At 39.4% G+C, this 27634-nt stretch overlaps 1 protein-coding gene across 4 annotated transcripts in view; it reads left to right on the top strand.

The window, feature by feature from the left end:
• LOC121314947 (protein patched homolog 1-like) overlaps window positions 1-21304 on the top strand; it is a 56125-nt gene extending 34821 nt beyond the window's left edge. For 3 of the 4 annotated variants that reach the window (XM_041248763.1, XM_041248755.1, XM_041248746.1), the window contains exons 13-24: window positions 1214-1332; window positions 1902-2346; window positions 2817-3126; window positions 6401-6543; window positions 8537-8720; window positions 10053-10333; window positions 12073-12210; window positions 12748-12890; window positions 16024-16123; window positions 16812-17066; window positions 17799-18357; window positions 19222-21304. In XM_041248763.1, coding sequence (XP_041104697.1) covers window positions 1214-1332; window positions 1902-2346; window positions 2817-3126; window positions 6401-6543; window positions 8537-8720; window positions 10053-10333; window positions 12073-12210; window positions 12748-12890; window positions 16024-16123; window positions 16812-17066; window positions 17799-18356 — 2676 coding nt within the window. In that variant the 3' untranslated portion in view covers window position 18357; window positions 19222-21304. Of the gene's footprint in view, window positions 1-1213; window positions 1333-1901; window positions 2347-2816; window positions 3127-6400; window positions 6544-8536; window positions 8721-10052; window positions 10334-12072; window positions 12211-12747; window positions 12891-15913; window positions 15925-16023; window positions 16124-16811; window positions 17067-17798; window positions 18358-19221 lie in introns of those variants that run through there. The other variant, XR_005950181.1, reaches the window with a different exon arrangement.
• Window positions 21305-27634: the final 6330 nt, after the last annotated feature.

Raw genomic sequence — 27634 nt, 5'->3', positions numbered from 1 at the left:
GGATGAAAAATTTGAAAAGCCATGTTTTTTTTTTTTTCTGCCTGGATATGTTTTTCTTCTTTTTTATCCTTTTATCTTGTGGAGATTGCTCTCGTGATCTCACGTGTTCCTCTTAATGTTTCATAACAGTCTTACTTTAATTGGAGCTTTCTTTCTTTGCCGTTTTATTGTTGGTGTCAAGACTGATTTCTACACAGATCGGCAGTCCCAGTCATTGTGGTTTTGGCAAACGCTGTGTAACTTGCAGCTGGTGAAGCCTTGAAGAGTGTTTAATAGCGATGTGGGAAGATTATTAAGTATGCAAGTGGTGTGAGTAGCCTGGAGGGGTTTAACCCTTTGGTATACTAGAGACAGGCAATCTGTTTGTTGTTTTTAACTGCTAACTGTTGGCGCTTTTCATGTAAAAAATTGATAATCTGTAAGTGGTTTGGGAGATGTACATTTTGTTTTGCTCCTGTGGAAGTTCTGAAGCTAATTAAGACATTATGAAGTGAAGGATAAAATGCACACAGTAGTGTGACTTTTACAAAATGCCTTTGTTCTCGAAGGAGTCTTAGCAGAGTCTGTAACTCAGGGCTGAACTGCTGATTGGGATTAAGTAAGTTTACTAGACTGCTGCCAGCACCCACCTACTGGACACTGTGTTAAATACAGGACCCTGTGGAAATGTGTTTTTCAAACTGAGCAGGATTGTTTGCCTATTTGTCCTACATTGTACAGGATTGCCTTCTAAATAGGCAGACACTAGTGAAAACATTTAATTTTTTTTACTCTGTCTGAGAGAAAACAATTATTTTCATAATGGGGGGGGGAGTTCAAAGACCAAAGACATAACTTTTTTAAATACAATGTTCAGTTGTTTATTATTATTATTATTATTATTATACTGCAGGTAATGCTTGTCTGTGTATGTCCCCTCCCCATTCAGCCTATTTAATTGGACGATATATGACCTACCCCACAGGGATTAGCTCTACATTTTTGCAATTCAAGCCGGCAACTTCAAAGTTAATTCAAACTATAAGTATACAAATATCTTTTTTTTTTTTTTCTATAATGAAGGAGCTGGAGTCGCAACATCAAAGGGTTGAAGTTCTAAAAAAAACCTCAACATGTACAAGTACTGAGGTCCCTAATTAGTTGAACGCAAAGCCCTGTGTGCACAGATTGCAGAATGGAATGTCACACAGAGTATTCCGTTTGTTTTCCGTAGGCCGCTGTTGTAGTGGTGTTCAACTTTGCCATGGTTCTGCTCATCTTCCCAGCAATTCTCAGCATGGACCTTTACCGACGGGAAGACAGGAGGCTTGACATTTTCTGCTGTTTCATAAGGTAAGATGACCTGTGTTTTTGGTCATTGTTTGTTCCCTGCAGTTTTAAAGCCATGTACTTTGTGTAACTCTTGAATGTACATTTTTTAAAAAGCTACACCTTGTGAAATGTTTGGTTCCCAGTGTTAATTATCTACGTACTGCATCAGATTTCACTCCATCGCATTCACATTTTCAAAGCTCTTCACTCCAAGTTGTAATTTTTTTGTCCAAAATGAGAAATACCCCTGGTAGAGAAGCAAAGCTAGAAGTGAACACATCAGGTAATTGTTAAGTTATTTTATACAGCACAGTTAGGCTGTTTTATTTATTTTTCATTTTGTTAAAAATAAAAAAAATAAAAAAATAAGAGCGTAATTTACACTTTTGGTGTAAAAAAAAAAAAAGCATTGAAAATTGCCCCAAATATTTCCTTTTAATAAATGTTTTTTTTTTTTTTTTTTACACAAGGGTTTCAATTGAGATCATTACTAATATTTAGCAGTAAAACACGTGTTCAAATGCGAGTTGCTTAAGGCTAAGGCTTTACCGGGTCTGTAATGTGTGATTTTGAATTATTTTTCCCCCCAGCCCTTGTGCAAACAGGGTGATTCAGATTGAACCCCAGGCCTACACAGATAACAGTGATGCCAATCGCTACAGTCCCCCGCCTGCCTACAGCAGCCACAGCTTCGCACACGAGACCCAGATCACCATGCAGTCCACTGTCCAGCTCCGCACTGAGTACGACCCACGCACCCAGGCCTACTACACCACTGCAGAGCCCCGCTCCGAGGTTTCCATTCAACCCGTCACCACCACCAACAACAACAATACAAACAGCACCAGCAGCAACAGCACTGCACCAGAGAACCTCAACTGTCAGAGCCCAGAGAGCACCAGCTCTACCCGAGACCTGGTCTCCCAGTTCTCAGACTCCACTTTTAACTGTATAGAGCCAACATGCACTAAGTGGTCACTTTCTTCCTTCGCTGAAAATCACTATGCCCCCTTTCTGTTAAAACCAACCACAAAGGTGAGTCACTCCAGCATTTTAAGAAACAGCAGCAAAGCTCCAATATATTATCAAAGGCCTATATTAGAGCCTAAGAGTATAGCCGGGTTTAGTGTGCTGGATCACTAACTTCTGGATGCATTTCAGAGAGGCACTACATAAGATGCCAACGAGCCTCTGGCTCAGAATGGTTCAAGGTTGTAAAGACAACCTTTCCTTACTTGTTTTGTAGATTGAACGAATACCAGTTATGCAAGTTTGCATAGCTAGAAAAAGTATTATTTCTGGTTTGGATAAGTAGGGCTTTAATTTCTTCTCTACACACACACTTTATAAATATTAACCTCACTGAGAAGTGACAGTAATGGTAGGGAAGTATTTGAATGGTAAGCGTAGAGGTTTAACTAAAAGGATGGCAAGAATCCATATTAGTTTAAAAAATGGTAACAAAAATTTGAAAGCAGTTTTCTTACAGCGTTCTTTGCCTGCAGGTTTTGGTGGTATTTCTTTTTCTGGGTTTACTCGGAATCAGCCTGTATGGAACCACTTGCGTGCGAGACGGGCTGGAGCTGACGGACATTGTGCCTCGTGAAACAAGGGAGTACGACTTCCTTGCAGCTCAGTTCAAGTACTTTTCTTTCTACAACATGTACGTTGTAACACAAAAGGCAGACTATGCGAACGCTCAAGCCCTGCTCTATGACCTGCACAAACGCTTCGGCACTGTGAAATACATCTTACGGGAGGATAATGGACAGCTTCCCAGAATGTGGCTGCATTACTTTCGAGACTGGCTACAAGGTAAGACAATCTCCAGCCATTTTTCTTGTAACTCTTTGTCAGCAGAGTGTGCATTGTGGTCTAACATGTATTGGTTCATCACAACTGATTTGAAAAACATAAGTGACGATCTTGAAGGGGTCGTTTGTCTTCAGATAGCAACATCATTATATATGGTGTTTCTCCTATTTTGCATCTTGTGTCTGCTCTGAAATTACCATTGGTTAATAATCAAGTAATCCTGTACTGATATAGCCCCGAGTTAATATCAGTTAGGTTTGAACATTGACCCAAAATCATTTAGAAAAAACAGAGAATTTTCTTATACCATTATATAAACTGTTAGGATACTAGAGTTAATTCATAGCACATTTGCATCCCTGGCAGCCATTGTAAATAAGACTCCTGTTGTATAGCAGTTTCACCCATTCCAGGTTTTAATACAAGCTTGATATGCAACATTGAATAGGTAACAAGCTCAGGGGTATCTTATTAAACTCATAGGAAAACCAGGAATGGATCAAACTGCTTTGCAATGGAAGTCTTATTTCCGTCCCTGCTTTAACAACACAACTCCTCACAGGAATATCTAAAGCAGCTTTTGGGAAACAATGCCCATTCAAGAACTAAATACAAATATTTCTAAGTGATTTCATGTGAAAATTTGAAAGTGGTGATTATGCCGTTTATAGTTAGAGCTCCACCTGTCAGTGTCTTTATTTTCGTCTTCAAACACTTTAGCCTTTGTGCTGCCAGATGTGCCTTCAGAGAGGGTTTTAATATTGTGGTTAGAAACAGTTTGATGAATGAGACACAGGGGTTGATGAGAGGGTAAAGCATCTTGTCTCAGAAAAGGACCACAGGCACAGAAAGAATACTGTTTTGGGGGGGGCCAAGTCATCTATATTTCAAAAACTATTAAATCTTTCCATAATCTTAATGAAAAGGCAGTCCCTTCTCCTCATGCGATTTGTGGTTTTGTCTAAAACAGTGTGTTTGCGGTTCAGTGGCTTCAAAAGGTGCTTCTGGAAAAGAGTTAACTAGATTGAGGGGAGACAAGACTTTATGAAGGAAATTCCCTACATGGAAGCAGGCTGCTAAAACTGAAACAGCTGTCTGCATTATACCAAGCTGGAGGTGACTGTGATACGTCCCAGGCACGGCACTGATGTCCAACTGTAATTTATACAAATTTTCAACTGACATTTAGACCTCTTGAAAAAGTTGAATAATTAATTGGTGGTCAGAGGGGTGAGTCAGTGGAACAACATTTTGAGATTGCCCTCAAAGATTTAACTCCTCAAATAGGCCCTATGACATTTCTGACTATGGAGAATGGTATCAACAGTTGGGTTTCATTCTCAAATATGACCCTCACAGAGGGCACTTCACATTTCCTCAGATGGAAAATGGAAGACGTGGTCTTAATCTTTTAATAACAACAGTGTAAGCCACCCTGATATTTAATTGGCTTGAACATTTGAGATGTTTGTGTCCATATTTTCTATATGGTCCTTGTGCTGCATATTTATTTATTTATTTACTTACTTACTTACTTACTATGCATCCAATGGTATTCTGTAGACTGATATTTTTCAAAAATGTGAATTCTGCGAGAGGTGATTATTTTGACAATTTACATTCTGTACCTCACTGAAATGCTAAATCATTGGAAACCTCAGCTGCATTGCAGGGCACTACCACATGGTAGTTAGCCATAGAACTTTCAGACAGCATGTCTGGCTCTAGATTCTACTGCTTCATTACTTCTGAATAGCTGTCTCTGCTTCATTCACATTTTTTTCTGTTTACACTTCAGTTGTATTCGTTAGATTAGTAGTTCTTTATTCTTTTCATTTCTTTCTAAGTATCCATACTGTGACAAGACATTTTTGCATTGTTTCCCTTTTTAAAATGGAACTTTAGATCTATTTTTGATATAAGATAAATCAAGGTAGGAGATCATAGTAGCCAAATGCAAGTGTTGGTATTAAATCAGAACTGTAGAGTGCAAAAAGTTTAAAGCAAATGGTTGGAACAGTAGTTCTTTCTAAAATAAACGCTGGAACTGGACTGCTTTATAGATTGAGGGTTCTTTGGATGTGCATTTATGGCAGGTGTTTGAATTAAGGATGCGCTGTACTTGTGTTGGATGTCCTGCCTAGTCCAGGATCATGAAGTATTATTCTAAAGACTTTCTCCCTGCCTGCAAGCTTATGGGACAAGAATAAGCGGGTTACGTGACTACTTTTGCCAGTTAAAATCAATCCTGTCCTGCTTCAGCACTGCTGGCCAGGAACCACTGAGCCATTCGAGCAGCGGTGGTGAACTAATTTTATTAACCCCCTAACCCCCGCTTTAATAACATTCTTATACTTTTATTCTGCTCTAGTCCATAAAGAGTGGAAGCATTCCTGCCAGAGGCCACACTGAAAATTGGGTTTGGGAAGAGGGAGGAAGGGAGCTTAGGGAAGATTTGAGGGAGGGAGCTTTGTAATTCCCGTAAGTGTCATTAACCTACTACCTCTTCTAGTTAGCTCACTCACTCGCTCAGTCACTCGCAGGCAAACGGGCAGTCCTGAGAATTTGATGTAGGTTTGACAGGTGTGTTCCCTGTGCTTTTAAAGAAGCAAATCTGTTTGCTGAAGTGTTTATCTCGCAGGTCGATAGTGGGAGGACAGACTGGAGTTATGAAGAAGGTCCTGAAGGTCTAGCTTTTTCTAGTTTCTCTTATCTCTTTACAGCAAGTAGTTAACCAATGAGATGTGTGCGAGTGATGGTTTTGGTTACAGTGCTGGCGCAGCTGTGAGGTGGGCCGATAACTTTTCTTTCCCCCTCAGAGCATGCGGTTTGTCATCTGCTCTTACAGAGGCTCGTTGTGCCTGGGACACCGTTTCCAGTTCCAAATCTGATTTAAATTACCTGCTTGGAACAGCCCTGCACACCACTGCGCTCCACTCTTACAGTTTTGTTTTTGTAAAGGGGGGGAGGTTGGTAAGGAGGAAAGGAGCAGTTAAGACTGAATAGGTGTTGGCAGTGATCTTTACACACGCTGGCAACAAATCTCACAACATGTATTAGCTCCACCGGTCGGAACAGATGGAATAAATTGATGAAATTCTATTCACCCACACTGCTCTCTGTAAGAAGCAGAGTTGTGATGTAAAATAAATATTACAGAGAACTTTTTATTTATTTTTTTATTTTTTTAAAAAAGCACAGTTAAGCACACCCCTGCTCAGGAATATTTTAGTTTTAAAATAGTCTATTTAAGTTTTCCCCCTTCCCCCTTAAGGTTTGCAAGATGCCTTTGACAGTGACTGGCAAGCTGGCAAAATTACCTATAACAACTACAACAATGGATCTGATGATGGCGTACTGGCTTACAAGCTGCTGGTACAAACGGGCAACAGGGACAAACCGATCAACTTCAACCAGGTAAGACGCTGTAGTCTATTTCTAGTCCACAGCCAGATGGTGACTATTGTTATTATTATTGTTATTATTATTATTATTATTATTATTATTAATAATACAACTATAATAATAATAATAATAATAATGTATATTTCAAATTCAACTAAAACTGGATTTGTGAAAGAAAACATAGAGTAAAGTGTTACCAGTAAATTAAATTGCTATTCGACAATGGCTGTTTGAATGGATATCAGTTGAATCAGAAATGTTTGGAATGGGATAAACAGCTTAAGTGGTGGATCGGCTCTACAACAGTGGATTATTTCCACTGATTTATGAGAGGAAACAGGCAAAAAGTTGCGCACCTCACCTGGCTTATAAATTAACATTTTATTGATTGTTTTACCAAATTTAGGAATTTTAAGCTCTCGTCAGGGCTGCTATACCACTCTGAAAAAGCAATTCACTTTTCATTCAAACCATTTGTTGCATTTGGTTCCTTCAGGCTAAGAACTTCAATCTAATGATCCTCACAGAGTCTCTGCTCATTTTCTACTCCTTTTCTAACATTGAAGATGACAGCTTTACACCGTGCATTGTTCAGAGTTATTACTCAATGTAAAACACGGGGCTTTATGGCAGAATACCACGCATCACTTGGGTCTGGGAAAGAAGTCTTGGAGAGGAATGCTAAAAATTGTGTCTCTTTGCTGTCGGGTTGAGATAACTCAGCATGCGCCAGGTAAAGAGCATAACAACTGTGCTGGACCGCAGATCCTGATGTAATTTCCTGTGCCTGGGAGGGAGAGAGAGTGCTTTGCCCATAGGGGCTTCAAGCTGCACTGTGTGCTTCCAAAGACAGCTTGAAGACATACAGTTGTTGCGTATCCTGCCAGTTAATTGAATCCAGATCTTTGGAATCCAGCTTTTTTTTCTGTACTGCTGTCACTGTTGCGTTTCATTTTATTAAATTGAAAAGACCTGAACTTGGAGTAAAGCCAGGGTTCCGAATTAAAAGAAGGAAAAAAAACTCAATCAATGTGTAAATAGTAGCTTTACTGGTAGTAATAAATAAATAAATAAAATGCTATGAAGCTATTTAATTAAGATTTGAGAGAATTGTTTGCGTTGCCAGTCTTGGTGACTCCTGAATTTTAATAACATACAACAAACGAGTTAAGGCTTATGATTGCTTTATCACTTCTGGCTGGCTGGAACCCCCACTAAACCGATACACACATGCACACACATTTAGAAACTTGTTCCCTAGTGATCCAGGTAAATGGAGCACAACTGTGCTTTCATGGTGCTGGGGATTTTCTGAATCCACAGGTCAGGAGAAGCAAGTGTAAGTAAAATATGTACAGATGTTGTTTTATTTTTGTAGCTCTCCTCCATTTGCTGGGTGGCATTTCCGTCAGTGTTAACAACAGAGGTTAACTGCATACAGACGTGCACAGGGACCCTTGCCAATTTTTTTTTTTTTTTATTGTAGCGCTAACTTAAGCCATTTTTCTCCTGAACTCCCAACTTTCCGAATGCAGGATTTATTGTTTATTTTAGTGGTATTTCTTTGATGGTACTACCTTATTTCAAGTGCGCAATGCTAGCGGCACAGGGCAGCTGTGTGTTGTGCTGTGTAAGACTATTGTTAGGAGAGCGTGAGGGTGCTGAGAGAGAACCAGTCCTGTCTGTCGTTCACTACTCTGAGACACAACCCTATTAGACTGGCCTGGAATGCTGCAGTGAGTATTGCTTACTTCTAATCAGGACTGGATATTTAGGGCTTGTTCTTCAGATAAGCCAACTGGGATACAGTGTTGCCTCCAGCACAGTGTGTAGTGCACCCTTTGTTTAGACTAAATAAATCTACACACACAGATAATGGACCTACATCGTTTTTATTAGCTTTCTTACTGTGAATGGGATTTGCTTTTTTTTTTTTTTTTTTTTTTTTTTTTTATTTGAGTCTTTGATTGAAGCTCTGTGTTTTTTGTTTTTTCTGTTTTTGCAGTTGACGAAACAGCGGCTTGTAGATGCTGATGGAATCATAAACCCCAATTCCTTCTACAGCTACCTGACTGCCTGGGTCAGCAATGATCCCGTGGCCTACGCTACCTCACAGGCCAACATCCGTCCACATCCTCCAGAGTGGTTTCACGAAAAGGCCGACTATGTGCCTCAGACCAGACTGAACAGTAAGTGAACTTTTAACCCTTCACTCAAGCTTTCTGCTGGTACCTGGGGCAACCTTTACACTTATTAGATATAAAACATATAGGCGAATGCTACTGTACTTCCCTTTTCTGCCAGTATACTGTATTTTTGTGTTTGTTCTTTGAAGTATTATTACATTTTTCAGTATTCAAACCCAATATATGAATACGTATCATTTGTATGATGAGTTAGCGCTTTATTTGAGTTGTTTGGACTGTGTGAGCTAGGATGAAAAGGGACATTTTTGTGCTGTTAGGTAATTAAGACAATACCAGTGTGTGGGCTTCCACACACACACACACACACACCTGTGCTTAAACCAGACTTGTTTATGTGTATGTGGGTGTGTGTGCAGTGGGACGGGGCAGGGGTTGTTGGTTGTGGAGGGTGGGGGAGCAGAAGGAATTGCCCCTTGCCCTATTAGAGAGACCCCGGATTGATTTAATTTGAGTTATCTGGCCGAGTGCTTGTTGTGGTTATTGGGCTGCAGCAGGGGGTCTCTGGAAATGCGATTGGATAACAAGCAAAAAGTGTTTCACTGTATTTGAACCCCGGAGCCTTGTGGCAGCCTTCCAAGTCTTGTCTTAATGGAAATTTATAGTTGAGATTATAATAGGGCAAATCATGTTTTGTAAGTTGGCTGAATGACCCAGCAGGGGCTGGAACACACAGAGGCAGCAGCTAAACACTGGCTTGCTTGGGATTTTAGACTGATCACACTGGACTTAACACAGTGGTTCAAGATTTTTACATATGTATTTCTTTTCTTTCAGGCAGGCCAGTTGGTGTTGCCGCAAGCATTTAGTAAGCTTGTAACTTTAGGTGTAATTATAGGGGTTTAATGTCAGGAGATACGCCCAGCTGTGTCATTTTATTTAATAAATGATGATTTTTCTGTCAGACATTTTACTTTGGAAAGTGCTTAAGATATTAGGGTGTGTTTTGTTTGGATTAAAGTTGTTTTTTATACAAGGTCTTTCCGTGTGTCTGCTCAGTAGTATTGCTGTGTTCCAAAACAGACAGCACTTCTGTACAGTTGTGGAATAGGAACTGTATTGAAAGGGCTTTATTATAAAGCATTGTATGAACCATGGATGTTGCTGGCATTTAATTGAAGAGCTGAATATTGTTGTAGTGACAACCTAAATCTAAATTTAAATAAAGCACCAACTCAGAACAAACCCAGAATAAAGAAGACCCCCCCCCCCCCTTTGAAAAGCCAGCTGTTTACAGTTGCTCTTCAACAAAAACCAATATGAGCTTCTTTTTTGCAAAGGGGTTTAACAGTTTTGTTCTGTTTTTGTTTCTCTTAGTTCCTGTTGCAGAGCCTATCGAATATGCTCAGTTTCCTTTCTACCTCAATGGACTACAGGAGACACCCCAGTTTGTGGAAGCGATCGAGAGGGTCAGGGCAATCTGTAACAACTACAGTGACCAGGGGGTGCCCAACTATCCCAACGGCTACCCCTTCCTGTTCTGGGAGCAGTACATCGGCCTGCGCCACTGGCTGCTCCTCTCTATCAGTGTGGTGCTGGCCTGCACCTTCCTGGTGTGTGCCCTCTTCCTGCTCAACCCCTGGACTGCTGGTATCATTGTAAGTTCAGATATTTTTTTGAAAGTTTGTGCTGCAGTCGGGAAGGATTTGCGGTGGTGAATGAGCGTTTATGTTTATGCTCACTGAAGAACTGCTGTAGCTTTCTCGCTCATTTCCAGACCGTTTTAGTTGTTTTTTTTCCCTTTTGACATTGTACAGCCTGAGCTTATGCTCTAGAAGACAATTCAATTGATCTTTGGTTTCAGCAGTATGCCTCAAGTTGAGTTTTATTGGTCTAAGACAATTTGCCTGGCCTTTCTGCTCTTTAACAGAAGACCAACTGTTCCCTGTGGGTTTTCTGTTTTGTTTTTTTAAGCTCCAAGCTATACAGTCAGTCAGGCAGCACCCCTCCCTGCCCGCTTAAGTAGCACACAAGGCTGGTGGGTTGGTAGTCTTGGGGCTATGTCTGTGCTTCCTGTGAGGAAGGAAAAGAAATCAAGCTTTCCATTAAACCAAAGGCGCTGTCGCATGCCAGTATGCTGTTGATGCAGAAAGCTGGCAGTATCCAGTACCAGGTTCTTCCACCAGGATGCAGTGTCATTGCTATTCTGCAGAGTATCTGCTACAGTGATTTCAGTGGAATTGCAGTTAAATAAATAAATAAAACTTTCATTGAGTTAATGGAGTCAGTTTAGCAAAGTTTGCACAAGATTAAGTATTTTATCATTTAACTACTGTAGGTTTATTTATTTATTTATTTATTCCAGTCTATGATCAAAGCTCATTGCAGATTTTAACAGTCTTAATTTTTTAGACAAAGCTGCTGCTGCAGCTAAAAAAGAAAGAATAAAAAGAGTGAGCTGTAGTTTTCTAGCTGGGAACCTCATGTATACAGTAAGGGTGTCTTGTTAAGTTTAAGGTAGTTGTTTAGTCTAGAGGAGCTTTAAGAGACAGTTGTTTAAAGTGAATTAGGATGTAATTGAAGTTACCCGGGCAACAGTTGCCTATTTGACTGAGTTTTTTTTTTTCTTTTTCTCGTTTTGTCTGGAAACACTGTAAGACCGGGTTCAAAGTTATTTCGCTTTGTCTCGTCTCCTTTTCAGTGTTTTACTACATGGAATGTTTTAGTTACCAGATTCCTCTAAAGCCATGCCTTGGATTTCTTGTTCATCCTTACAGTTTACAAGCTAGTTGAAAGAAAGTTATAGCTCTGCCTCAAATTTAAACACCCCCCCCCCCACACACACACACACACACACAATGAACCCTGTTCAAAGGCAGGAGGCCCCCCAGTAACTTGACACTCATCATCTGATAATGGCATTTACTCTGGTACTGGCTTTGGGCTTACCCAGAGTCATCTTTAATGAACTCTGATTTCTACGAGAGACCCCAAACAGAGAGCAAGAGAGAGAAACCCTATACCCACCAACTTTTCCATCTTGCCTCTGAGGCAGTTTACTGATTCAGTGGATGTGCCTTAAGTAAAGAAACAAAATTCACGGGCAGAGAATGTTTTTTCCTCCTTGTCAGACCCTAATCAAGAGAAAATTCATTTCAGTGCCTCTCCTTGTGGAACTGTTTGAAATTTATATTTGTAAGGTTCACTGCCTTTTTTGTTCTGAGAAACAAGAGGGGGGGATTTGGGGGGCGGGGGGTGTTTTTGTTTTGATTTCTATGAAAGACATGATCTGACTGTGGTGCTCCTAAAATGCAAATAGAAAAAAGGGGGGTGAAAAAGGGGTCAGAAATTATTCCGTGTGTGAGATTGGCTGACTGAGGGTGTTTCTGATCCTTAGGTGCTGGTCTTGTCCCTGATGACTGTAGAGCTGTTTGGAATGATGGGGCTGATTGGAATCAAGCTGAGTGCTGTGCCAGTGGTCATCCTCATTGCTTCTGTGGGAATCGGGGTGGAGTTTACAGTTCATGTTGCTCTGGTATGTACACTGGCAGCACAGCACCACATTTCCCAGATTAGCCCTGCTTTTGTAGGCCCTCCCCCTCCTTAAAGTAAAAATGGAAGTTTGCCCATGGTGGCCTAAATGTTATGCAGCATCTCCTTTCCTTTCTCCTTTTTCTGTTTTTACCCTGTTTTGCAGCCAGGAGGATTTAATGAATCAGATAGCTATCATCATGTCTGTAACAGAGGTGATCTTCCTACATTCATTCAAGAGTTGCAACTTGTTGAAGGATGGTAGAATTTTTCCATGGTCCAAAAAAAAGATTAGTTACATAAATATTGTGAAATAGCATTGGCAATACACATAGTTAATATTTACCTATGATAGAATGTTATTATCCAAAAAACATTCTATCATAGGTAAATATGGATAATATTTACCTATACTGTAATATTTACATGTGCTGGTACACACGTGCAGTTTAAAAAAAAAAAAAAAGAAACCTCAGGCAGAGCATGTGGGATTCTCACCAGAAACATGGGGCTTTCATTACAGTGATCTTATCTGTTGCAGGCCTTCCTAACCGCCATTGGGGACCAGAACCGCAGAGCTGTTCTAGCACTAGAGCACATGTTTGCCCCTGTGCTGGACGGCGCTGTATCTACACTGCTTGGGGTGCTGATGCTTGCTGGCTCTGAATTCGACTTTATTGTCAGGTACAACTTGCTGCCGGCTCCTCCTCCTCCTCCGTCAGTGACATGCTTGTTTTCTCAGATGCGTTTCAGGGTGCCACAAGCATTGCAGACTATTGCTGCGTACACTTTACTGGTTGCTGAATGTTTCCTGTTTTACCTTGCGTTACGAGTTAGCTAAGAATTGCTCGTTTGGGCTCCTGTTAAAGATGTGCTCTTGCTCTGGCTTCTGTTAGCAAAGGCCCTTACCTGAGAGACCACGGAGTGGGGTAGCACTTTGTCTCGCGCTCACTGCTTCTTTTGTTCTTGCTTTTTTGAGAAAGCTTTGCCTTTCTTCTGCTCACGCGTGGCACTTTTTTTCAGTGCTTGAGTATTTGTAAAAGGAAGTGCCTTGCAAGATAAGTTTCTTCTGGTGGTTGACACAGTCCTAACCCATGACAGGGAACAATAGTAGTGGAAGAGAAAGTATGAAAGGAAAGGTGTACAGAAAGGTTGAATGGAAAGTTTTTAAATCTTTTTTTTTTTTTTTTTTTTTTTGTAAAACCTTGCTTGTTTAACCATTTGTAGCTCTTTGAAAGAAAAATAATCTGAGTGGTTGAAACTCAAAAGAGATCTTATATTTTTTTTGTATGAAAGACCCACCAGTTGAATTGCCTTTGTTAGCTGGATTGTTTTTACAGTATGAGATCAATGTAGGGCAATACAAGACGATGAGAAAATGTATGAAGGTCACCATAGGTGTTTTATTATAAATATACATATGCCAGCAAGTCCAAAGCTGTTCTCTGATAGTTACAATGTAATCTTCCCAGTGGAAGAACATTAAGTTGAGGGGTTTACTGTTTGAGCTGAAGGCAGCCAGTTGTTAGTGGGTTTAATTAAGATTCAGGAGTTCATCAGCCCAGACAAGGGAGCAGGGTTTTTTGGGGGAATTTGAGAAGAGCTGTGAAACAGATGCCTTTCCTACACCAAACAACCTGTGGAGTTCTGCAAAGGAAAAAAAAAAGCGGCTCATGTTCGCTGTAACACTGGCTCTTTGACAGGCGCTTGTGGCTGCTGGAGGAGGGTGGAGAGGGGAATCTGAAGTAAGCTAGAGGTAGGGCAGAACAAATAAATATATCAGCCTGGAGCTCAGGTACAAGCCTGGCAGTGCCCTAACCCTCACGGCTGGGGATAGAGTGAGCGTGTTTCTCCCCATCCACCTAACATAAATAGTGTCAGGTCATAGGTGAATTGAGGCACACAAGGGAGGTGGCTATTGCTGCCTCTTTATCTCATCAAGAGTTGTTTAGACAGGGGGCCTCTGTTTAATCAACGTTTGTGACTGCTCTCTTTAAGCTGTGTGTTTTTAAAAATCATTTCTGTTCCAACACTGATTTGCTGTTCACTGCAATTAACGTTTGCATCCATTTTAAAATACCTATAATGATGTTGTGATTTTAAAAACTGATTTATCAAAGAGACGTTTACTCAGAGTGGATTATGAGCTCGCTCTGTTTCCATTTTTTGCAATGGTATTTATTTAGCTAATAAAGAAGCAACTGTTTGGCTTTTTGACTTTTTCTCCCTCCTCTTGTTTCCGGGCAGAATCTGGCCTCGACTGTTCTTGTTTTTCTAAGACAAATAGTAAAACAAACTCTGCTGACTGCACTGACTTCCTCTGTTGTAGTGATTTTAGAGAAATGTAGAACAGCTGGTAAGCTAACGAGATTGATGAATGAACTGTCCATTCGGCATTCGCAGAAATCAAATCCTGAGTGTGTGCTAAAGAGTTGGACAAACAAAATACTGCGATTCCCTCCAGCCATTTCACAGCTTCATACTAAAAGAACCTTTGAAATTCAACGACAAACATTTCAGCTAGAAGCCTTTCAACTGCGTGTTCTTTATGTAGCAGCACATGTTTGTACGAGTACAATTAAAAAAAAAAAAATAAAGACTTGTGGATTTAGTCAACTTATTAGATATTCAGAGTTGTTACTAAAACGCTGTAAATAAAATTTAAAGGCCACCTTCTTTTTGAACACAGATCATATTAAATAAGGCCTTTTGTGGTTGCTGAGTCCCGCTGAATAAAAAGCAGAAGCCAGTGTGTATGTTGCCACACTGTCAGGAGAGCCTATTACTTTGGAAAATCCAATAAAAAAATGTCTCCTTCGGAGTCATTAGTTATGAGTATGTCGTGAGTTTAGTCTGAACTCCAACTGTGCGGCATACCAGCCGGCAAGACCCGTCCTCCCATTGACAGGCTTACCTTGGGCCTGCCAAAGGATCCTAGACCTTAACCCTAAATGGTGGGAAAGGACGACGACTTTCTTTTTTTCTTTCACTTCTGCAACTCCTTGCCCAGCACTTCAGCTCTCTTTGCTTTCTTTCTTCTTTTCTGTTTTACGTCTGAATTGGCAAAGGCAAAACAAGAGCATTCAGAAATTCTAAATTGTCCAACAAAAGATTAGATTTCAGTGCATCTACACCATTGTGAAATGCTCTTACAGTAAATGCTTTAGGCTGCTACAGAATGGACAGAGTTTTTTTGCAGAACTCTGGTCCCCATGTTCTTTAAAAAAAACAAAAGAAAGTGCAATTTGAGCTATTTAGTCTGAAAGAAACATAGAATTGTAAGCGGGAAAGTTATGCTTAATAAAAAGGGCGGGGGGGGGGGGGGGGATGTGTCCTTACCTGAAACACTAGAGATTTAATTAGGGATTCAGCTGTAAAATGCAGGAGCATTTCACAGTGGATTAGCTGCTGAGAGAGCAGTCCCTCTCTTCCTCCTAGACTAAATTGTTTAAATTCTACACCCTTCACTTCATTTGTTTGCTTCTGCTGGGTTTTCATTAGTGAGGCCCCCTCATTGTACTTGTGCTTTGAGTCTCTTCAGCCGTTATTGACTCCACATTCCGTCATTTTTTTTTTCTGTTTGCTGAACACAGTTATAACCGACACTGCCACACAGCGTTTTTCTGTGAATCGACCAACTAACTTTGTTCTCTTTCTTTTCTTTTGTTTTTTTGTTTTACTAACACTCTTGCTCTTTGGGGACATAGCCTCACAGAAGGTAAACACATTTACACTATCTTCAAACTAAAAACATGTTGTATGTGCTTGTGTGGAAAGCAATTTCAGATCAGTAATTCAAGATTCTCTGTTTTAATAGGTATTTCTTTGCTGTACTGGCAATCCTTACTGTGTTAGGTGTTCTGAACGGATTGGTGCTACTTCCTGTTCTGTTGTCATATCTTGGGCCGTATCCTGAGGTAAGACCGAAATTTCTTTCGAAGTGACTGTGTATGCGGTTTGTTTTAGCTGTATGTTCCTATTATTAGTTAGCTCTTTCAACATTGCAAGACTGTATACAGGTCAAGGAAGAATAACACCACTCAAAACGGCAGATTGCACAGGTTATATAAGAAAAATACTGTAATTCAAAGCAGCAGACTAGTAAACTATTTAACTTGTACTGTATGTCAATTTTGTTGTTTTTCGGTGAAAGAAACAAACTGCTTAATCAGTTATGCTAGTTAAAAGAAGTTAATTCATTACCTCCAACATCAAAAGAAATGAAAGTAACCCCAGTAGTTTAAATCTTAGAAAACACACATCAGCACATGGAAAAGTAAATCACCATGACCTACATTGTGAGTTTATACATTTTAAAATGCTAGTGTTACAGATGGACAGGTTCCTTGATACAGTATATCACTGAATTCTGATATGCTCAAATATTTTGTACCAAAAAATGTAATTGCCAAGTTTCATCACAAATGAACCAGCAGTTCTTAACCTGTGTAAGTACAAATGTAAGTTAAATACATGTAGACAGACAGACCCCTTCTCATCACCAGATTCTCATAACAATGTTGTTCATACTTATGCTGGGGATATAGGGGAGACCATAAGCATGCTGTACTTTTATCTCTGTAATATGGTGTATCGCTGTTCCAGGTTTCTCCGACTGACGGAAGGAGCCGACTGCCCACCCCATCTCCTGAGCCGCCCCATCGCATCGTGAGGTTCGCGGTCCACCCCAGCCACATTGCCAGTGGCTCAGATTCGTCGGACTCAGAGTACAGTTCTCAGAACACGGAATCAGGGGTCAGTGATGAGCTCCACCTGTACGGGGGAGGCCAGAGCACTGCTCATCCCACACACCAGATCATGCTGGAAGCCACAGAGAACTGTGGCTACCCCAGGTCCAGTGTAAGTCCTCAGAAGCTCAACGCTAATTCTACTTAGTATAGCGTGGACTCTGTTGCCTTTTTTTTTTTTTTTTTTTTTGTTTGTTTGTTTTAGGTAAAAATTCCAGGACCACCTTTCCATTGGCTTCCATTGACCCAGAGAGTTTATACAACAGGAAATGAACACATGTCTAGATTTTACTTGACATTTTGCTTGACGTGTTATTGTTTTAACAATCTGGACGTTGCTGCTCATTGTGGCTTAAAATCACAAGGGCATTGTGCTAGTTTTAAAGTAGATTTAGTATTCAAGATTTTACGCCTTTAAGAAAAATACAAATAAAAAAGGTCTATTTAACAACATTCTTTTAATAAAGACATTTCAGGTGCCAACATGTATTTTCAGGGAAGTATAATTCTACTTTAATTAAATCAGTTATTTTTATGTTTAATAATGCCTGTAAGGCTTATCAAAATTGCTTGAATCTTCAGATTAAACATTGCTGTACTTGCTTATTGCAAACTGCAGTAAAAGATTCTGCCATAATTAAAAAAAAAAAAAAAATCCACATAATGGTGGCTTTAAACATATTTTATTGTTCTCAGTCAATTAATGTTTATTTTATATAGTGCCTTACCGAAAAGCAAGGCAAGAAACTGTACTCCAAATCCAGTGACACCAAATGTAATGGCCAATATATTTGCAAGCTTCTTTATGAACAGTTCCTCGACATGACGCTTTTTCTAACTGCAGGTTGTTCAGCCGATGTATCACCAGCCCAGAACCAGACTTCAGCCTCATCCTCCAGAAAATCGACCCCAGCAAGCCTGGAGAAGCAGCAGGGACCCAAGGAGGGAGTCGACAAGGGACAGCCAGCAGCATCATCAACAACATCAACATCAGACGCCTCCTCACCGGCCGCGCATGGACGCTTTTGAAACTTCTACTGGCCATTCTGGTTCTAGCAATAGGGACCACTCGGGACATCGCACCCGCTCTTACAACACTAGACACCCACTTTTCACTGCCACAGGTGCTTCCTTGCCAGCGTACTGCCAGCCTATCACTACTGTGACTGCCTCAGCCTCGGTCACCGTGGCTGTGCACTCGTCCCTGCCCGGACAGAACCCACCTTACATGGGGTTTCCGTCACGTGAGGGATACCACGAGACTGACCAGGCACCATTTGAGGACCCCCATGTGCCTTTTAATGTCCGCAGCGAGAGAAGGGGATCTAAAGTGGAGGTTATGGAGCTGCAGGACGTGGAATGTGAAACGAGGAATGGTGGCGGCGGCAGCATGACGAGATAAGGTGAGCTCCCGTGGACTGAAAACGTACCGGGTCCCAGATGGTTTTGAAAATTTGCACCAGAGGTTGACAGTATGGTCACCAAACAATTTAATATATTGAGTGCCAAGCGGTTTTACCTCAAAGGCCAGTGTATGTCACATTAATTGAAAATGAAGGGGGTTGGGGGAAGTTTGATTTTTCTATTGTATGTGAGGTGCTGTGCTCTCGGGGAGTAACCCTAATATTAACAGAGCATAGGTTTTGGGCTTATTAATGACATGCTTTAGCAACTTAAGCATGTTGTTAACTAGGTATATACTTTATGGTGTTCAGTTTTGGTCTGTTAACTTTTCCAGCATCCATGCTGGAGTCCATGGGTGGTTAGTCATTCAGACACACTGCTCTGTGGTCATTCTGTCAGAGCAGTTTGAGCACCTGAACCTTTACGGCCCATTGGTTCCAACAGCAACCCTCTGTTCTTTTATTCCACTGGTCTGCAGCGTCATGTGACGCGAGTCCTGCCTCCTGGAGCCCAGTCATACACATTCAAACTCGTCAGTGGAACTACACTTTTTTTGCACACACACATGTTGGTGCCTCCTTGGTCAACAGTGTCTGAATGCAGTGACCACTGAATTCCACCCTTTTCTCAATGTCATATGATCACACTAGCTTGTGTACCACGCACAGCTTGGTGGTGCCACGTGCACATAACTGCAATCATTTACATAGAAGACATTCCCCAACTTTATATTTCTTCTAGTTTAAACTGTGTGGGGAGTGCAATTATTCTATCTTTTGACTGTCTCCAAATTTATTTGTAACGAGTGAGCTTTAGTTCTATGCTGTTCTGAACCGTTTCTATTTCTTTCTTTTTTTCAAAAGGCCAAAGATAGGACATCCTTCTGTTCTGAACCTTGAAGAGAACTCTTTGAAGTTACGTAAATGCAAGGACATTCTGGATCAGGAAGACGTTTCACTGTTACTGTAACCCTAGTGTAATATTTTGTTCAATATTTCTATAAATATTTAAAAGATGTACACATGTGTATAATAAAAATGTACAATGTAAAGTAGTATCATTTAGGAGCTGCAAAACTCCTGTTAATAGACCGGGGACATTTTTCTGTGATCTGTACATTGATCTGTGTATCTGTGTACCAATTAAGCTTAATCTAGACATTACATTTCAGCATACATTGTTGCTGCTTAAATATTGTATAATTTACTTGTATAATTCTATGCAAATATTGTTTATAGGAATTAATTTGTGTGTGTGTGTGTATAAAGGTACACATTTAGTTTTAAATATGTTAATTTGCATATCACATCCCTGTGGTAGTATGCAATGTTATATTTAACTTTCATACACGCTATGCGTGATATTTAAAATGAGCAGATATGAAGAATAAGCACGTTAATCTTTGAGACTGTGGCTGTAGCTCTTCCTGTTTTTTTTCCCTTTTCGTTTCTTTTTGCTCTGATGCTGTACCATTTTTATCAGTGTTATTTTACTGTATGACAGCCCTTAGTGTGCTAACACTCAAATTAAAACTCAACTGCTACATGTTAACTTTCTGATATGTGAAGATATCTTTTGAGCTTGCTCATGCCTTTTGTCAGGTGCACAACTTGGTTTCATGACCTAATCACACAAACTCATACTTTTCCAAAGTCCATTTTAGTATTAGTTACAACCAATTCAGTTAAAATTTGTCACTTGATTGCAGTAAATGTTGTACTATGACAAAAAAAAAAATGAGTAGGCCTCTTTTTTTTTTTCTCCGTTTCAAATAAGCTACTCTGACAAGCACACTAAGGGTTAAGCAACACGTGGCTTTCCTAGACAAGCACACGATCAGTTACACTTACTTTAAGTGACAACAGTGGGCTTCAATTTAGCTCAAGCAGTGGATTGACCTAAAATCATTAAAATCCACAACCACATTGTATTACACTAATTTGAAGCTGACCTCAACTGTCAAATGTACACGTGATTGTGTCAGAGGTCGGAATGGCTTCCTGCTGCTGCTAAGTTGTTGTCTGTCTGTTTGTCTGTCGTAAATATCAGCATTTCCCTCTCAAGTTTGACATTTGTATTTCTCTGTCAAACACAGCTGTATAATGTTGTTGTTGTTCTTTTTCTTCTTTGTTCTTTTCTCTTGTACTGTCTGCTGGTTCTACAGTGTAGTCGTTTTCTCCTGAAGTCACATTGGCCAAAGGAGAGCTCAGTGGCTGGCAACTATTATGTTTTTTATTGTTCATTTAAAAAAAAAAAAAAAACTGTTGTATTTTTTGTAATATTTATATTTTTGCATCATAAGAATTGTTTTTTGTTTGTTGTTTTTTTCTTTAAGTATTGGTCATATGCCAGTTTATAACAAAAATGCAGGGATTTTTTACTTCTATTGAAAAAACACTTACAGTTATGTTTTTACTTTGTAATGGAATTTTATCTGTATAAAGTGCTTACTAATGTTAAATAGGAAAGAAAGAGTATATAACATTTACATTAAGGACTCAATGTAGCTATTAGAGTGAGGTGTAAACGAAAAAAAATATTCAAACTGGGTCTTACTGACTGCCATTTGTTTGGCAGGGGTGGGTTTGTGTCATTTCAGTTACAAAGATAAATTTATGCCATATAATTTATTTATATGAATTTATTTTTGTAGTGTACATAGTAGTTGTCAAGTCTTTTGACAGAAGTATATTTTTAAAGAGTTTATATGTATTGATACCATTATGTTGGAACATAACAGAAATAGATACAGTGCACACTTTCATTGTTAACTTGCTCTCAGACAAAAGTGGCTCTTAACAGTATTAAAAGAGTGCATTTTCATACAGATGCCAGTTCTTTTTTGGGTTTATGAAAGTGGAAACTGTACAAGCTCTCTAAATAATATTGTTCAAACACTGATAGAATTCTAACATAAAAAATATAACTTATTTGTGTCTGTTTATAACTCAAATAAAAATGAAACTTAAAATATGTAAACTGCTGTGCAATGTTGTTTGTACATATGGATTTGTTTTGTTTGTTTGGCAGTACAGTGTTACAATGCAAGATTCATATTTAAATACTATACAGTTTAGTCACTGCAAATAATACTACTAAAATACAATATGAACTAGGATGCAACAAGTAAGGATTTCAAGATGTATCCACAATGACATAATACTAGTGCAAGGATAGTGCATTAGCTGAAGATCCACGAAGTCCAGTGTGTAGTAGGAAGGGTAGATTAAGAGATCCACAAGTGCAGTCTAAACAGGTTGGTCTTGAGGCGGCAGACAGCAGTGATAGACGGAGCAGTCCTGAAGTTCTCTGGTAGCTGGTTCCACCACAGAGGGGCTAAGGAAGTGAAGGAGCGGTCACAGGAGGATGGAGTGGTGGAGAGGGGGTGTACAGCGATGTGAGGGATTGGAGGTAGGAGGAGGTAGTGTGGTGAAGAGAGCGGTAGTCAAGAACAAGGGTCTTGAGTAAGAGCAGAGATAGGTAGCCAGTGACGAGTGTGAAGCAGAGGGGTAGCATGAGAGTACCAAGGTTGGGAGAATTCAAGACAAGCAGCAGAAATTTGAATGAGCTGAAGGGAGCGGATAGCTGAAGCAGGGAGACCAGCAAGGAGAGAGTTACAATAGTCTAATCTGGAGTACAAGCGTTTCGACCAGGAGTTGAGTGGAATAAGTAGAGACGACTGATTCGGTAGGTGTTGCTACAGGGAGTGACAGTGTTGAAAGGAGAGGGAGGGATCAAGAATAACACCTAGGCTTTTAGCAGGAGATGGAGATAGTGATAGTCACGGGATATTGAGATGGGGAGGTCAGATATAAAGAGGTGGTGAGAATGTGTCCAAGTTGAGATAGCCAAGAGGCATTCTCAGATGAGTCAAAGAAGGGAAAGGAGAGTAAGATCTAGACATCAACAGCGTAAAGGTGGCAGGAAAAGCTAAAAGAGATGCGAGTACCTAGCGAGCATATGTAGAGTGAGAAGGCGAGGGGTCCCAGGACAGATTATTGAGGTACATCTGTAAAGAGGGGACAAAGAAAAGAGAGAGCCACCCCAGGAAACCTGGAAGGAACCGTTAGAGATGGGAGAAAAACCAGGCAAGAGCAGTGCCTGAGATCCCCAGGTCAGAGAGAAGAGAGGAGAATAGCATGATCGACAGTGTCAAAGGTAGAGGAGAGGTCAAGGAGAATTTTAATGGAGGAGAGGGAGGCTGCCCAAACATCGTGGAGAGAGGTTTTCGTGGAATGTGTAGGACGGAACCCGGATTGAAGGGGGCTAAGCAAAGAGTACTCGGTGAGGAAGGATGACATCTTCCTCGAGAGTTTTAGAGAGGAACAGAAGGAGAGCGAGAGACAGGACAATAGTTCTGGGTGGAGGAAGGGTCAAGAGCACAATGTGACTACCCAAAACTTTGGAGAGGAGTGGTGTTGTTTTTAATTAACTAGGTTTGTTAGATCAAGAAGATCAATGTACAACCAGTTATCGGTAGCCACGTGTTGCACTGCATAGCAGTCTGCCCGTCTGTCTATCCTACTTTCCTACACCATATCACACAAGTTAAGTAGGTTGTGGTGGTTCTCTTTTAAGTATGAAATGTAACCATTACCTAATGGGTGTTTACCTCCTAAAGACCCTGAAACCTGAATAGATATATTAAAGCTGCTCCGCCGAGCCTGTGATATAGTCATGCCAGCCCCCAAGGACATATAAGGACTGCACACACAGATGTAATTTTTCCTTTCAGAGAACTGAACCTGATGGGAGAGCCTGTATAGATAAGTACTTGTTGCTTTTATCTTCTATATTATTCGCTAACTTTTGTGTATTATCACTATGGTCACGTCCAGCCTCGGCTGGTGCGCTGTGTAGAAAACGTGTGGTTTGTTAAATGTTGGTGTATAGTCATTGGTGCACGGAATATAAACAGGTCTGTAACACGAATGTTTAAAATGTACATTTGTCTTTAGGCATGAGGATTGCAAAGCACTTCACGTGCAAGTAAAAAGTAATAATATATAAGCACGGGGAATTGCACTTTATTAATTCACATGCAGTTGTACCGCGACTCCAATTGAATGATTGATTAGCAATCGAGTCTTGGTACAGCTGCATAAAAACAGCATGTTTTCACCCACTCGTGGTTGGGTATTCGGTGAGTGGAGAACGGGATAGGAGACGGAGGTAAAAGTAATCATAAGAATAATAATAATAGTAGTTAAAGTATCTGCTCACCGCGTTTGTCTCTCTAGTCCGTTTTGTTTGTCTTTTTTGTTTTGGCGACGTGTGCCATGTCCTGTGTTTGTGTTTGTTTGTACAACCTTTTTATTTTCTGTTCTGTTTATTAAACCACCAAACCACACCTCTCTGTCGTTCATTCCTTTTCCTGGTTCTGACGCCGCCCGTCTCTGTGACACCCTGAAATAGAAATGTAACCATTAACCTTCAAGGTTGCTGAGTCCATGATTGCAGCAGGCTTGAAGGACATCTGTGTGTGCAGTCCATTTATGCCCTCTGGGGTGGGCATGACTGCATCACAGGCATGGCGGAGCAGCTTTGATATATCTATTCACGTTTTGGGGTCTTAGGAGGTAAACACTGATTAGGTAATGGTTACATTTCTATTTCAGGGAAACAGGGTTATGATAATAACCTAACGTCAATGTAACAGGTAAACTTGCTCACATACAAAAATAAGACATTTAACTATTAACCTCCTAGCTCAACAGAATATTAGGCTAACTATGCCTTTTTGACTTCCTCATAATATTAGTGGAATTGAGAATCCAGTATGGATAAACCTTTGTGCAGTTGCTGAGATAGGTGCACTATTGTTTCTTATTGATTTTCAAGGAGATTTGTTAAAAAGAAGTACTGTAGTGTTGGTCATGCTCACCAGCTTTTGCAAGGTACAGTGCAGATTATGTTGTTGTCTGTATGAATGCAGATACCAGACATTATCTTAGTAATGACTAGTTTAGGTTAGGTATTTTGGCAGTCTCCAGAGCCTTCCCTAATGTTTGTTATTTTTCTTATTTATTTTTGTGGGAAAAAAAAAAAATCTGCAGTTTGAAAAGTCTTAACGTTTTTAACTTATGCTACCCCCTTGATTTCTGCCCATGGATTTGGCCTCAAACACAGACATCCCGACTCCAGTCAAATCAGATGGCTATTTTGTGAGGTGTAAATACAGTTGATGGCACTTTAGTTACTCAATATGTAGTGCATTATGCAGTTTTAACAGTGTTATACTGAATTCCTTATCACTAAATGTTGCTTAGGAAATGCTCAAACGCCTCTGATTGAAGCTCTACTCAAGATGTAAAGTGAACAGGAGAGACCATTTATGCTTTAAATCAGGTTCATGCCCGTCTCTAAATTATTTTAGAAGGTATATTTTTGAAACTACAGATGGAATTACCAGGGATTATGATCAACAATCAGTGTCATTCAGATGTCAAACAGTTTCGGCACCAGTTCTGTTATGATTTGTTTAGTAACTTAACCTAACATTACTTCTAGTTCGTTTTCAAATATTAACAGGTATTATTTGTGTGTAAAAAAAAAAAAAACAAAAAAAACAAACTTGATCCGTGGCCCATTCAATTAGTCTGAATCGTAAGCATTTTTTATACAAAACTTTTTATAGTGACTGATGAACGATGTCTAAAACATGCCTGCCTGTAAAACTCTCTAAGTGTACATAACCACTGAGAGAATGATTACTCTGTTGACATGAGCATAATGGATTATATTTCTGCTGCCAACGACTGCAAGATTTACTAATATTTTATTAGAATTTAAAAAAAAGATCTGCAAGAAACATTAGACAGAAATGTTTTACAGTCTGTTTTCAAAGCCTTCAGGAATGATAGATATATATATATATATATATATATATATATATATATATATATATATATATATATATATATATATATATATATTTAACTTATATACCTTAAAAAACACTTAATACAAAGTGTAATGCACACATTTTAAGCAAAGTGACTTAAATGCATTAGAATTTAATTTTTAAAACTACGTTACACAACAACTGTGCCTTATTTATTACATGGGTGAGTGGAACAGTCACTTACAGTTAGGTCTAGCTGAGTATACTATATGTACTTGGCTAAAACAAAGTCCTTCTAACTGCCTCACAACCGTTATTTTACAAGAAAGTGAGAACAATTGCTGTAGAATACATACAGTTAACCAAATTTCTATTTCCGTATGAGATAGTGTCTGTAGTAGTGTATTGCAATAAATCATGGGCAAGGCATATTGCTAGCGGGCACTACTAAGAATGTTAAAGTATTTTAACATGCGTTAGTCAGCAGGTTTGAAAATGGAAGCATCGATGTCGAGCTTTTTCACTACAAACACTTTCGCAGTGTTCATTGTGAAAAAGCTTGACACACAGATGAGCGGAAATTTTAAGTAACAGTGTCATTACTGTAACAACACTGTCAACATAGAGATGTTACAGAGATGACAATCTAAACATTTTAAGTATTTTTTTTTTAGGTGTGTAGCTGATACAAGAATTACACAGCCATATACTTACAACACAGTCATTTATGGGGCTTATAGCAGCACAAGACAATGTACAGCCTGTTAATTATGCCATAGAAAGTTTAATTTTCATAAAGAAAATACTGTATAGAGACTGGAAGTGGTAACACTTAATTTAATAAGACAACAGCCTTATGTGTTTTAATTCTAAAATAATTCCCAAGCACATTTATTCCTTTTCAAAGACATAGTGCAAGACACACATGTATCCAAGAGCAAGAAAAACATGTTTAACTTTTTCGCACTTTTGAAATCTTAATTAAACCTTTTTCTTACTAATACTTTACAATTTGTAGTTTAAATGGCATACATTGTCAGACCTGACTCCATTTTGTTTGTTCACAAGACAGCCTAGGACCAGTGGTGAATACGGTACCAGTTTTGTCACATCTCTAAGGATTAACATTTTTTTATTATTATTTGAGTGGAATTTCTAAAATACAGTTACAAAAAAAAAAAAAGCAGTTGTGTGACAAAATGTATTTTAAAACACTGGTTAGCATTCATTCAGTACTACCCCTCTGCTATGAAAAATAATACTTCAATTTAACCCTTTTGTACAACAGACTAACTGTTTAGTGTTTTCACGTGTGTGCTGCGATAGGGTTGACCCATTTAGGTATCACTTTGCTTCTATTTAGAAGCCAGTTTTTTCATCTTTTATTTAGACTGTGTGGGAGCCCCATGAGTACATTGTTTCATTTATTTTGTTTAATCATTTTTGTTTTATATAATAGTCCCATTGTTTTATATAATAGTCCCATTCCACTGTCAAGTGTGTGTGTGTGTGTTGCCCTGGGAGGCTGACTTCAGCAGACAAATGTCCTTGATGTGTGTGCTGCTTGGGACTGGATCATCCTGGATCATCCACATTTTCTGGCATCTCACAGGTCTGGAGAACAGAGAAGTGCTGCGTCAGCCATCAGGTGGATAAAATGGCATTTAAAAACACCAATTATAATGTATGTTCTTGGTTAAAACCTAATAAATGAAAATAAAACAAATGTCAACAGCGTATTTACCCTACCGGCTCAATAAATAATTTTTAACAAATTCTCAAACTGAGACTAATGAACCCTATGGTTCAGCAGTACAAGAAAAAAAAAAAAGTTTGAACCACTAATGGTGCATGAAAATCAAACAGCTGAGATCAGACCATGAGCAAATACAATGAACTGTGGGAATAAGGGAAAGGTGTTTTTTTATTATTGTTTAACTTCAGACACTAAAGTCCAGCTGTTTGGCAACAATAGGTGCACAAGACCCAGAGGAAAATTATGATGACTTGTTATTAGCCAGAAGTGAAACAAAGGTGGAAGCTCTCAATTATTTTGGAATAGTTATGGGCAATGTTTTATGCATTTAAAATAACAAGAAAAGAAAATAATCATATTTTAGCATTAAATAAACTTAGTGTAACATCTGTCTTGACAAATATAGTACCATATTTCACAGCATGAATTATATGGGTGGATCTACAATCACAGACAAGGTTAACAATACAAATATTGTATGGGGCATGCTTGTCTCTTTAGTGTATTTCTGTCTGAAAAGAAATATAAAAAACACCAGGGATGGTCCTATTTTAACCAGTTAAATGACAGCAGTATTTTGATCTACCACTAATATCCTTCAGTGTTGCTGAGCTTTGATCTAAGCCGTGTTCACACTGGGTGTGTTTAGAGGGTTTGGTCCACACTCTGTACATTT

The sequence above is a fragment of the Polyodon spathula genome, chromosome 1 (assembly GCF_017654505.1).
Source record: "Polyodon spathula isolate WHYD16114869_AA chromosome 1, ASM1765450v1, whole genome shotgun sequence".
Taxonomy (NCBI): domain Eukaryota; kingdom Metazoa; phylum Chordata; class Actinopteri; order Acipenseriformes; family Polyodontidae; genus Polyodon; species Polyodon spathula.
Note: the sequence above shows the minus strand (reverse complement) of the source record. Positions and strands in the feature narration are given on the sequence as shown.